A 12,424-nucleotide genomic window follows, 5' to 3' on the forward strand; every position below is an offset into this window, starting at 1 on the left:
CAATGTCAGTTGCATATTTTAGAAAGCATATTTTCATTGTTTATAATGAAATTGCTCAATGTAATTCTAAAACTTTTTTGCAAATTTGATGGTCAATTTCGAGGTCATGCAGCATTTTACTTCAGAACTGTTCAGGCAAATCACACAATGCTGCACTAAATCATATTCTCTGTTTATTTTGACATTCTTAAATTTTATCTGTGAAAAACGGAAAAAATGACCAAGCTTATTGGTTTTGTAATTAAGTTTTGTATTAAACAGATTGTGTTAGTTGTCCATAGAATATATTTTATGCCTGTGTAAATTGTCTTTATAAACAACAATACTGGACAAATCTCTCTGCACGTTGAAAACATTAGCTTATTGATTTTGTAGAAAATCAATAATCAAAAATGGTACAATTTCTTGATTTCCAAAATACAGAATTTTTTTTTTCAAAAACTCCCACCTTTTTAAGATAATGAAACCCCACCCATCTGTCTAGTACATTTGGTATTTACATATTGGCAAATCTCACATTTACAAATAAACACACAATGCAAACACAGTGTGAGAAGTAAACCATACAATTTAAAAGACAAATGAGATAAATAATAGTACGAAAAATTACAGAGTTGAAGTTGATCATGGAAGCCAAAATGTAATTTCATTTAACATTAGCTTGACAGAGCCACTTGCGTACACTGCACTTATATTTAAACTAATGTATCTGAAACCTTTTGAAACTGGACCATGCACATGAAAAACAAGTGAAAAGTATTCTCTTACCACTTCCTACAAGCAAACAAAATAAACATATACGTTTAAAACATTCAAATACCTAGATCCTGAATTAACATACAAATCAATAAATGGCAGTTTTTCCTGATTTTCACTCATTTAAAGGCACTGATATAGCTGGGCCTTTTGGATCATCAAAGCGGTCCATGGTGCGAACTTGCATAATCATGTGCAGGCCGTAAGTGAGGATCAGGACCATGAGGAGAGTGGTAAGGAGGCCCATCCAAATCCCTGGAGTGAAGAAACCCGCACAATCACTGGCATATGAAAAATTTCCACCCGTAACATTGAAGCCTTGGATCTGTTGAAAACAAATGACATATATGTTATTCATTCTACTGATGTGTAAATGAAGAAGGGATCAGAAGTGGACAATAAAACCAGTTGTTTACAGCAAGAAATGATTGACCCAACAGAAGCTATGTAATGTACAAGATGTGTCATGTTCATCTCTGTTAAACTACTCGTTAATGTGCAACAATGTTTCAAGAGTACAAATACTTTGGCACTTTTAAATATTTTGTCTGATTAAAGGGCTTTTTTTAGGCTGTGATCGAGACATAAGGAATACTAGGTCTATAATCATAATGCTTCCCACAGTACAGAGATAAATGATTAACATTGAAACCTTGTTAAGTATTAACTAATGCCACTGGTTTGACAGAGAGGGTGGCATGCGTGTCGGAAAACAATAGTCCCTAGGAGAGCAAAAATGACATTTCGTTTTAAAATAAAAGCCATGTAATTCCGTTATGTTGACAAGAAAATGCCGTCATTGATATGCAACTTAAACCAGCCTTGTTTGAACAAGTCACACAGCAGTACCTGAAAATCTGTGAAGGACAGCCTCCACTGGGCAGCACTTTCAGTAGGCACCAGCAGGGGGCTCTGTATGCTGCTCACACTCTGGCAATGGAAAGAATACTCCGCAGGGGAATAGATACCACCACTACCATTAAAGACTGATGTCTTCCCATCATACTCTATCACCACCTGCTCCATGACGCTCCAGTTACGAGCCGACACCGGAAAGAGGCTGTTGCGCATGGAGAAGCTGGAGGTTTGGGAAAGAATTAAAGATCAAGTTAAAATTCCTGTGTGTATATTCAGTGTCATTGGATTTAACCTTGCGTTTATCACTCAAATTTGACAGATTATGTGTTGAATACTCACATAAGCCGAAGGGGTTTTAACTTAAAAACATTTTGGTAATTTAGGACGAGTCTGAAAAATAAAGGCAATGAATTAAGAATAATGCATTGAATTAAACAGAAATGTACTTTCTATTCTTCTATTCCAAGTATGAAAGTCACACAAATCTGGTGAGTAAAAGACACATTTTTTTTTCTCTTCTGACCTTGAAAGAGTTTGGTTGCAAGTTGAACCATTCAAGGTGGCAGAACCATTAAAGGTCGCTGGGCCCAGATCAACCCATGTCTCCTTAAAACTAACATTGAGGTTTTCAGCCCATAGCAGAATACACGGGTGTCCCTCTGTGTTTCTAAATGTAACCGGAGGTTTCACAGATGCCTGTGGTGGAGCCTGAAGTAATGAACGTCCCATGGCACTTTCTGCCATCATTGGAGTCTCCTGAGTGATCTACAGAAAATAAATCACAAAGGTCTAAGCTGGACGTTTATACAGTTCAAATAAATGTAAACTGCTTTGTGAATTGAAGAAGAACAGCGCGTGAGAAGAGAAACTGTGAAGAACGTGTTAGGGTTATGTTGACTTGCAATGGAAGGCTTCAGGCTGGTGTATACGGCTGTATAAGGCACACCGTGAGATTTAAACTTGCCAAGAACCTCTCCGATGATTTTATCTAAAAAGGACAGAAATTTCGTAAACTGTAATTTTTATAAACACTTAAAATTTAGATTAAAAAGAACTCAAATAAGCAAAACATTATCAGTGGATTAGGATCATTTGCAAAACTGAACAAGACAGAAATGCAACAACTCACCATTTTTAAGGAGCATTTCCTTCGTCTCAGTACTGACATTTGAAACAAAACCAAAACAAAGGAATGTTAACTTCCTGTGATTGCTATCCGAGAATAATACTAATAGGATAACACTTTGCAAAAGCATTTAGAGCTGGGACTGTTTTATAGTGTGTTTACCCGGTAGTGTAGGGGAGGTGGACAGCCAGCAGTGAAGGCTGGGTAGCATTTAGCTGAAATTCTTCCAGAGTGCTCGGACTGATGTGGACTGCTGGGATGCCCAGCTCTTGCTGGAAGAGTTCCAGTACTGAATCTGATGCTGACCAGACAATAGAAGGCAACACCAGGGGATTGGACGATGCCTGAAGTGCTGCCTATTTAAGAGAACCGATGACTCGTGTTTAACTTTGACAAGTGGTTTAATGCCTCAGAGAGCTCTTGAAAATATCAAGAGTCCAGACTCACCTCTATGTTGGAAAAGGCACTATCTTGCTTGTTCCCAAACACGCCGCCGTAAACAGTAAAGTCATCTATGCTAAGCTGTATAGTCAGGACAGGATACAAAAACATTTAATTGTAAAACAGCATAATTGTTTTTACAATTACTGTACAGTATAAAATCTAGACATTTATTAGTACAGTATGTGTGTTCCTGGGCTCATACACATGACATACACACATAGCTATAATAACAACGTTCTACCAACGGAACTACAGTAACATTATTTTTTTTACATTTTTGACTGGATGGTTAATATACACACCAACGTCAGAAATGGAACCCATGGAATTTTTTTGCTTTTTGTAGCATTTTTTTAAATACAAAGGCCATCATATTAGCATCGTCACTCTATTTAATCAATTATAGTATACAATCAATAGTCAATAATTAATACATAAAACTGTGGATCACAGTGTGCACTCCCATAACGTTTGATTGATGATTTAATGCATCCAGAATAAAAGTTTGTGTTTAAATCATATATGTCAGTGTACTAATATACTAACAGTGTGTAATAATTTTCTATTTATAAAAACATACAAATACATGCATATATTTAAGAAAAATATACAAATTAATAAAAATTAAAATTATTGGTCAATATAAATAAATACACGTAAATATTTCCTAAATATGTATACATGTATGTGTGTGTGTTTATAAATACAAAATTAATATGCACAATACTCAGGCATATATTATGTAAACACAAACTTTATCTTGGATGTGATTAATAGCGATTAACGTTAATCTTTTGACAGCTTTTTTAGCATATGTGACCCTGGATCACAAAACCAGTTTTAAGTAGCACGAAAATTTTTAGTAAAAGACAAAAATACATTGTGTGGGTCAAAATTATTGATTTTTCTTTTATGCCAAAAATCATTAGGATATTAAGGAAAGATCATGTTCCATTAAGATATTTCGTAAATTTCCTACCTTAAATATATAACTTTATTTTTGTGAGTGGATGGTCTGCCACAGTGCCCCTGATTAACAACTTCAAAGGCGATTTTCTCAATATTTTGATTTCTTTGCGCTCTCAGATTCCAGAGTTTTAAACGGTTGTATCTCAGCCAGCCTATTCTAACAACTCATATATCTATAGAAAGTTATTTATTCAGCTTTCAGATTATGTAAAAATCTCAATTTCGAAAAATTGACCCATAAGACTGGTTTTGTTGTCCAGGGTCACGTATCACAATTGTACAAGGGTAATGAAACACTGGTTTGTCCCAGGGAAAGATTGATGGGGAAGTAAAATCGTTGCTCAGTGTCACACTATACTGACAAATCCAGCAGCTAGAGGAAAATTTCATTGAAGGGGAAGCTGCTGTACTAACACCCTAATGGTTCCACGTTGTACGATTATTGCAAATGCCTTCAGAGCATCATTAGTTCTTACCTTATCCTGTAGAAAGAGTAAAACATTATGTGGAGCAGTATTTAAGGCAGATTTTAAATAAGACACTAGATGTCCATCGCACACTACATGACCGGCTGGGTGTTGGGTTAGATGTGGCAAGCTGTACCTGTAATGACAAAGTTGGTCATTCAATAAAATAATTTAAACACACACATACACATATAGTAGTCAATGATCATGTTGTCTTGATGTCAATTTAGCTGCCTAAACACATCGGACAACAACGAACGTCTGCTTGTTTAATCTCTGGAGTGTATAGACGCTACACATGTAAAATGACATAAACTACATCATCAAAAGACAATCACATCACATACCCGTCACTGGTCCACATGAGCAGTGGCACTTGAGCATAACAGCTATAAAATGAAAATATAAATAATAAAACTGAAGCGAAGGCCATTGTTGAAAAGCTACTACGCCGCGTTTCAACGTCAACTTCCGTCATTCGGTTTTAAAGAGTCACGTGAATAGCAGAGCGGCGAGGGTCATGTGATCACGTGGTTTTGATCATGTGATTCTCTGCTGACTCTGTTCGTGAAGCTCCTCCGAGTCCGAGCTGCACAAGTAGCATCACAGCAGTGTTTAACGTCATGCGAATGAACCACATTTGAGTTGAATTCACTTTTCGTTTTTTAAATGAGGAAAATGATAATCCGATAGCTTTCCAGCGTTACAATAAAGACTCCCAATATCTAAGGCTAATCATAATCAATTCTTGTGAGGTGAGATCTATGAAAAACTCGTAACATCGTTCGTCTGCTTATTCGTAATAAACTCTTCCTTATCCCTTATCTGAAGTATATCAAATTAAAAAATAATATGCCTTTTTGTAAGAACAATATTGCCCCCTACCACATGTAGCCTAGTAATAATTTGCGCTCCATATTTATTTCCATACAGAGTTAAAATGTAAGCATCTGGAGTGCAAAAGCCCACTTTTATAGACCGGAATGGCGCCCCTGTCATGTGATTGTGGTTCATTCAAGGTGATTACATCATATCTTACTTTAAAAAATAGAAATATTAGAAAAATAGAAATCATTTGTGATGACAAAACCCAGTGAATAACCCTCATATTTATAATCATTGCGTTAATGCGCATATGATTTAGAGGCGTTTAGACAATGTTGTTGGCGGAGGAATATCGGTCACTGTGGCTGTGACTGCGCCTGGTGCCATTTAGCTCTGGGTTGGGAAACGAAAGTCCCACCAAGCGCACCCAATTGTGATAAATAACACTACATGGGTTGCAAATGATCACTTCTGTTTTTGACTAACTGTACTTAAGTCTGGTTTATAATGCTTAGCAGCTGACATTCATCTACGGTTTACATCAACATTCACTTCTGTTTCGGGAGGTGGACTATATTGTTTCGCGAATGCATCAACGCCGCTGGAGCTGGTGCTACTACGGCGGTCAGGGCCATCTTTGGTTGTTCTCGCCGGGTGGACCACAGTCAGTGATCAATTGTGATAGTTATCGAATTAAACCAGCGATAGGTGTTTGCAAGCGGTTCGTTTATTTCAATTAAGACAACAACCTGTTTAGATATTCTGCATAAATATTAAGCCGCACCAACACCGTTTTGAAGATTTTTTGCAACGGAAATTTGACTGAAGACGGGAGATCCACTGTAATACAACATGGATGAGGAATATGATGTTATCGTATTGGGAACCGGACTTACAGTGAGTAAAGTCTCGTTACATGATTATGTGCATAACCCGATACATCACCCGGGGCTACTGAAAGAGATAAAGATCACGCAGATGGATGCTCGGATGCGTATTGTGTCCTTATAGATCCGACTTCACGAATAGATGCGTTAAATGAACCCGAGGGCCTATTGCTGACGCATCCTCTGGACCACAGCACTGTAGCCGATGTGTGTGTGCAGTGGCGAGACAGCATTCGCGCAAATTCCCTCCGCGTTTTAGCACAATTCATCCCAAATTCGTCTTCTGGGATCTTCACCTGAATTTTCAAAGCGTTTGAGGGCGCATCATTGAAATGGCATGAAAGCTGGTATTAAAAAATAATGACTGATTCTCTTGTTCAGTGACTCTAAGGAGTGGCATCAGGTATCCCGCTCGCTCGTGCGTCGCTACAGCGAAATTTCACAGTTTATTGTAACGTAGATATTCTATAACGGGTGTGCCTTGTTTAGTGAGTGTCGGTGCTTTATTGCTTCGGTCCTTATTGTAATATTCACAGCGTCGGCTCTAACAAACGTAAAGACTTGACGTTGGATAAAAACATGAAAAGAAATAATGTTTCTTATACAATAATTAAAAGAATAAACAAGCGAAACGGTTGCTTTAAGAATGAATTTCCTTCATGGAGGAGAGTGCAGCTGATCTGGGCTGTGGCTCGTAATGTGGGATGGGTGGGGTGACTCGCATCCCAGTGTTCAACGCGGAAGTCAACAGCTGAATAGAAACGGACAAAAATACACAGACTTGTTTCAATTAAACGCTGTTTATATACACAGGAATGCATTCTTTCTGGGATCATGTCCGTGAATGGGAAGAAAGTCTTGCATATGGACAGGAATCCATATTACGGAGGTGAAAGTTCCTCCATCACACCCTTGGAGGAGGTGAGGGTGCTTCACAGTCATTCTCACAACGCTACAAAAGCACACACATTTGATCTTTTCATTATAAATGTTTTGTCCACGAATGACAGTTTTTGTTTTTATGGATGCTTTCACATTTTACATGTGTTTTTTGCAGCTCTATAAGAGATTTGGGATTTCAGACAGCCCCCCAGAGTCAATGGGCCGGGGAAGAGACTGGAATGTTGATCTTATCCCTAAATTCCTGATGGCCAATGGTATAACTAATAATACGTTTATTGTCCGTAATTGTTGTCCTTATTACAAATATTTTACACATGGATGACTAAATTGTTTAATATTATTTATAAAACCATGTACACTTACATTAAACGAAGAATCCACTTTATCTCAAAAATGAAATATTTGAATTTGATTCTGAATCAATATATCATTATATGGCATCTATATTACCCAGTGCATTGTACATAAAAATACTGAATGCACATTTAAGTAACAGTTGTTAGTGCGATAAAATGTTTTATTGAATAAACTGTCCTCCTATTAAGGAAACATGCAAAGAGAGTTGTAATTGTGTATAGCATCTCAAAATCGTTTTTATCTTCTTTAAGGTCAGTTAGTTAAGATGCTTCTATACACTGAAGTGACCAGATATCTCGACTTTAAAGTGGTTGAGGGAAGCTTTGTGTACAAAGGGGGGAAAATCTACAAAGTGCCCTCAACTGAGACGGAGGCTCTTGCTTCAAGTAAGTTCAGCTGTTATATTTTAGAAGGTGTTATTTTAAACTAAATCAAGAAATGTATCATTAACAAAATGATCATATTGTTTGTTTTGTTTAGACCTAATGGGAATGTTCGAGAAAAGACGTTTCCGGAAGTTCCTAGTTTTTGTGGCCAACTTTGATGAGAATGACCCCAAGACGTTAGAAGGTGTTGATCCCAAACTCACAACAATGGGAGAAGTGTACAAGAAGTTTGATTTAGGACAGGATGTCATAGACTTCACAGGACATGCCTTGGCCCTCTACAGGACAGACGAGTAAGTGTCACTAATGTTATATAACCTCCTTGGGTGGATTCACTGAACTGTAGCACCACTTTTGCATACAGAATCGGTGCAAAAACCTGCAGTCACCCACAATGCAATTCATCGGTTTTGGCATAGTGCTGTAACTGGGCACAACATTCCTTTTTTTCAGTTACCTTGAGCAGCCGTGTCTGGAGACCATCAATCGGATCAAACTCTACAGTGAATCTCTGGCACGCTATGGGAAGAGCCCTTACCTGTACCCACTGTACGGATTAGGAGAGCTGCCCCAGGGATTTGCTAGGTCAGTCATTCAGTGTTAATATTTGTTCATACCACAGAGTCATTCTGAAGGAATTACGTTTTGAGTGTAATTGTAAGGTTTTCTTCCTTGTAAACTTAAACAGGTTAAGTGCAATTTACGGTGGAACCTATATGTTAAACAAACCAGTGGATGAGATAGTTATTGAGGATGGCCACGTGGTGGGCGTGAAATCTGAAGGAGAGGTGAATATTGAGACAAGCATTGTGTATATTTATTTATTACAAAAATACTTGTTTTACAAAGTAATAATCTGTGTTTTTTTAGTTTCCAGATCTGGAAACATTTGCGTTCTCTTGGCCTCTACTGATTTGACCTGTTCATTGTCTTTTGTAGATTGCACGCTGCAAACAGCTCATCTGTGACCCCAGCTACATCCCGGACCGTGTGCAGAAAGTAGGCCAGGTGATAAGAGTCATCTGCGTCCTTAGTCATCCCATAAAAAATACTAATGATGCCAACTCCTGCCAGATCATCATCCCTCAGAATCAAGTGAACCGCAAATCAGGTTAGCAACAGACACTTCCCTTTAAATAGTTTTTATAGTGAATAGAATAGCGCAGTAGAATCAGGAATGTTGCAGTTGGCTGTCAAACTTTATATGACCATAAATGCAAGTGTTGGCATACAATCGTTCCTGTGTTATTGCTGAAGTGATCATGGCTTTTTGATTGACAACAAAACATAATATGTGTACCTTAAATGCATTAAGTTGCTCTAGATAAAAGTGTCTGCCAAACGAATAAATTAAAGATGTAAATCAGTGTGTAGTCTGTATGTGTAATATCACTCGGAGTCACCAGTAGAGGGTGCCGTCTACCTCATGTACTGTAGATAAAAAAAATTGCTGAGGTGCATGGTGCAGTTTTAAATACACATAAATTGAATGTATATTTTTGTTGTTTTAACATAGATATCTACGTGTGCATGATCTCCTACGCTCATAATGTGGCGGCTCAGGGGAAATATATTGCCATTGCAAGCACCACTGTGGAAACCTCGGATCCTGAAGCTGAAATCGAACCTGCTCTGGAACTTCTTGAACCCATTGACCAAAAGTCAGTTTACCTAAAACCTGCTTTTTCTGTTAAAATGAAGCACTTGTATAGCATGCTGGACTTTAGGATCTAATCCTGATGTTTTGAAACAGTCCTTTGGACTTCGTATGATTTGTGAATGTTACATATACATTAATAGGAATTATAGAGCTGTAGAAGTAGACACATTTGGTGGCTTATGCTTAGATGTTTGAAATTAATTTGGTATACAGATGTTCCTTAAAACTAACATTTTACAACAACAAAAACTAATTGGGATAATAAAGGAATAGTCCTTCAGTATGGTTTAACATGTATTCCAGGTAGCACCTCTTTGTTGGTTGAGAGATGTAGTGTGCGAAATTCAGTTGTGGACAAGATTTGGTTAAAATATATTAAATTTAGATTTGTTTCAATGTATATATCATGGCTATGTTTCTGTTTAGGCTATTTCTGAGTTTATGAATTTATTTTACACATTTTACAACAATAGTAATGACAATAAGGAATAATATATGTCAATTTATTATTATAACCTTGTGATTTTTGCAGGTTTGTGGCCATCAGTGATATGTATGATCCCACAGATGATGGTACAGACAGTCAGGTGAGCTTCACTATCATTCAGTCATTTCTTCTGGACATCAGTCAGTCATGTTCAAAAAGTCTGGAAACAACCCGTATTGATGTTACTTTCACAGGTATTTGCATCACGGTCTTACGATGCCACCACTCACTTCGAGACGACCTGTAACGACATCAAAGACATCTACAAGCGCATGACAGGAAGTGACTTCGACTTTGAGAACATGAAGCGTAAACAGAATGACGTCTTTGGGGAGGATGAACAGTGAGAGGCACTGATCTCTAGGAGCAGAAGGGGAGATAGGTCAGGCTGAATTTGATTTACATGGGCCGGTTTTGGAGAACACAAGAGATATAACAATGTTGTGAATCTTTTTCAACTGTCTTTATCTCCCAGAATGCTCTTTGTCTTGAAGCCCCGACCCCGTGTCTCGGTTCAGATTCACACAGTTCAGCACACAGACACAAATGCTCTATTGCTCACATTCCATAATTCACCTCTCTGCACTACAAAGTGGGCGACATGCTAGTTTAGATTCGCAATTTGCATTGTTTTGCCCAAATATCCTGTTGAAGTGAAACGTGTCTTTTTGTTCTGAATATTGCCCTTGACTGAAGCCCACACATGTGAAAAACTGTGACTATTGAAGGAAAGACAAAATGCCTCTCATCAACTTTAGTGAAACATACCCAAACTCAGACTGTTAGTCACATACAGAAACAGCTTCATACTACAACAGTTTTCCTGTATTTAGGAAAGTCACATAAAGTCATTAAACACTTATAATTAAACACTACAATATGACACCTGGATGTAATATGAACATAGACAGACTTCGACTTCAAGTAAAAAAAATCAGCTTTCGATGTGTCTAGCATTTGACACAATGTTCTGAAAGGAATCGACAGTCCCTTTGGTGTGTATCATTTCAGTAGATCTAACTATCACTCACTGCTCTTTCATTTTATTTAATTCTTTTTTTTTTGTGAATTTTTTTGGACAACTAAATTGAATGAGGTGTATAATATGCAGTATAGAAGTGAATTGTAAGCCATTAACTTGTAACTAACATTTGGTCTTTGTACTAACTTAAAAATCACACACTTTACAAAAGTGTAAAATCACACACTTCTTATTGATCTTGTTCTACATTCCTCTTTCTTCTGTAATCATGGACGTTCATAGTTTTGAATGATGACAGAAATGGACAACTGTTATTTAATGGAAAGTTTGTTCAAATTTGAAATGATACGATCTTGAGAGCAAGTATGAGTCTTGAATTTAAGAGCGTTGAAGGAATTGTGGAAGGAATTTTCAGACCCCTGATGGCAAAATGAGAATTTATTGAGTATCATAATTGCTATTCTGGCTTTTGTACACTAGGCTAGTCCTAGTCTTAACACCTGAGAACACAGACAGATATTACGCTAATATTTATTTGTTATTAACACTACATCTCTCTTTGTGAACTTCTCATGGTACAACGCAATCCAACTACATCATTATCAATGACTGACACTTTTACACGCTGTTAGAAACCACAACACAAACTTTGAAGTACTGACCCAAGATTAGTCATGTTCACCATCATTGATATCTGTGTATAAAATGTCTTAATCATGCTTATTTCTATTTTCTATTGCCACAAATAGAAGTTGACAGTAGTCTGCTGGACCAGCTGATCATTGCTGTACTGCTTTCAGTATAGAATATACAAGCACTGCTTTTGTCATGTGTTGTTTTCCATATTTGCCTTGTTAAGAAAAAGCCTCCAAACAAAATCTTTGTTTGAAATGGAAAACAAGGAGTGAGTGAAAGTTTCATTACATTCTTGAAATTTATCGGGCCAAAGTCACTTATGGCCTTATTGATTCACATAGAATCCTATTTAAATCATACATTTTCTTCCGTAGTGCACAAAATTAGCGATAACTGGAATCCAATAGAATTAAGCATTGCTATGTTTGGACATTATCGTTTGCACCTCTCCAGCATATTCTCTCATATGTTTGGATTAACTGTTTTACTGTTCTTTTGTACTGTATTTATTTTTGTTTCGTCTTTCATTTTCATTGTTGAAACGATAACTAAACATTTAAAAAAATTGACACAAGCTCGATGACTTTAAGTTGTGAATTTCATCTCGTGTTTGAGCAGTCTTGTGTAACAAAAATAAATATGAATAAAATGAAACAAAATTTCTTTGGTTTAAAATTATTT

The 12,424-nt window shown here is 37.1% G+C and overlaps 2 protein-coding genes across 2 annotated transcripts; one reads left to right on the forward strand and one right to left on the reverse strand.

Annotated features, from left to right (window-relative positions):
- Positions 1-216: 216 nt before the first annotated feature.
- Positions 217-5,132, reverse strand: atp6ap1b (ATPase H+ transporting accessory protein 1b). The gene is made up of 10 exons (XM_057319274.1): positions 4,968-5,132; positions 4,630-4,756; positions 3,188-3,262; positions 2,903-3,096; positions 2,744-2,775; positions 2,517-2,602; positions 2,138-2,379; positions 1,954-2,004; positions 1,606-1,834; positions 217-1,081 (listed from the first exon to the last, which is right to left on the reverse strand). The coding sequence occupies exons 1-10, from the start codon at positions 5,096-5,098 to the stop codon at positions 872-874; spliced, it is 1,377 nt and encodes a 458-aa protein (XP_057175257.1). The 5' UTR covers positions 5,099-5,132; the 3' UTR covers positions 217-871.
- Positions 5,133-6,018: 886 nt separating this feature from the next.
- gdi1 (GDP dissociation inhibitor 1) lies at positions 6,019-12,406 on the forward strand. Its single transcript, XM_057319275.1, has 11 exons — positions 6,019-6,342; positions 7,146-7,253; positions 7,390-7,489; positions 7,844-7,978; positions 8,073-8,271; positions 8,432-8,563; positions 8,667-8,766; positions 8,918-9,089; positions 9,495-9,639; positions 10,171-10,225; positions 10,320-12,406. The coding sequence occupies exons 1-11, from the start codon at positions 6,298-6,300 to the stop codon at positions 10,470-10,472; spliced, it is 1,344 nt and encodes a 447-aa protein (XP_057175258.1). The 5' UTR covers positions 6,019-6,297; the 3' UTR covers positions 10,473-12,406.
- Positions 12,407-12,424: the final 18 nt, after the last annotated feature.

This window comes from Triplophysa rosa, linkage group LG21 (assembly GCF_024868665.1).
Source record: "Triplophysa rosa linkage group LG21, Trosa_1v2, whole genome shotgun sequence".
Taxonomy (NCBI): Eukaryota; Metazoa; Chordata; class Actinopteri; order Cypriniformes; family Nemacheilidae; genus Triplophysa; species Triplophysa rosa.

Excerpts from the sequence above, each read along its gene's own strand:
- atp6ap1b (XM_057319274.1), bottom strand. The coding sequence starts at position 5,098 with ATGACGGAAGTTGACGTTGAAACGCGGCGTAGTAGCTTTTCAACAATG. Across the intron at positions 4,757-4,967 it reads CTCATGTGGACCAGTGACGG|GTACAGCTTGCCACATCTAA; the intron begins GTATGTGATGTG and ends TTGTCATTACAG. Across the intron at positions 3,263-4,629 it reads TACTCTTTCTACAGGATAAG|CTTAGCATAGATGACTTTAC; the intron begins GTAAGAACTAAT and ends CTGACTATACAG.
- gdi1 (XM_057319275.1), top strand. The coding sequence starts at position 6,298 with ATGGATGAGGAATATGATGTTATCGTATTGGGAACCGGACTTACA. Across the intron at positions 7,979-8,072 it reads GACGGAGGCTCTTGCTTCAA|ACCTAATGGGAATGTTCGAG; the intron begins GTAAGTTCAGCT and ends TGTTTTGTTTAG. Across the intron at positions 9,090-9,494 it reads TCAAGTGAACCGCAAATCAG|ATATCTACGTGTGCATGATC; the intron begins GTTAGCAACAGA and ends GTTTTAACATAG.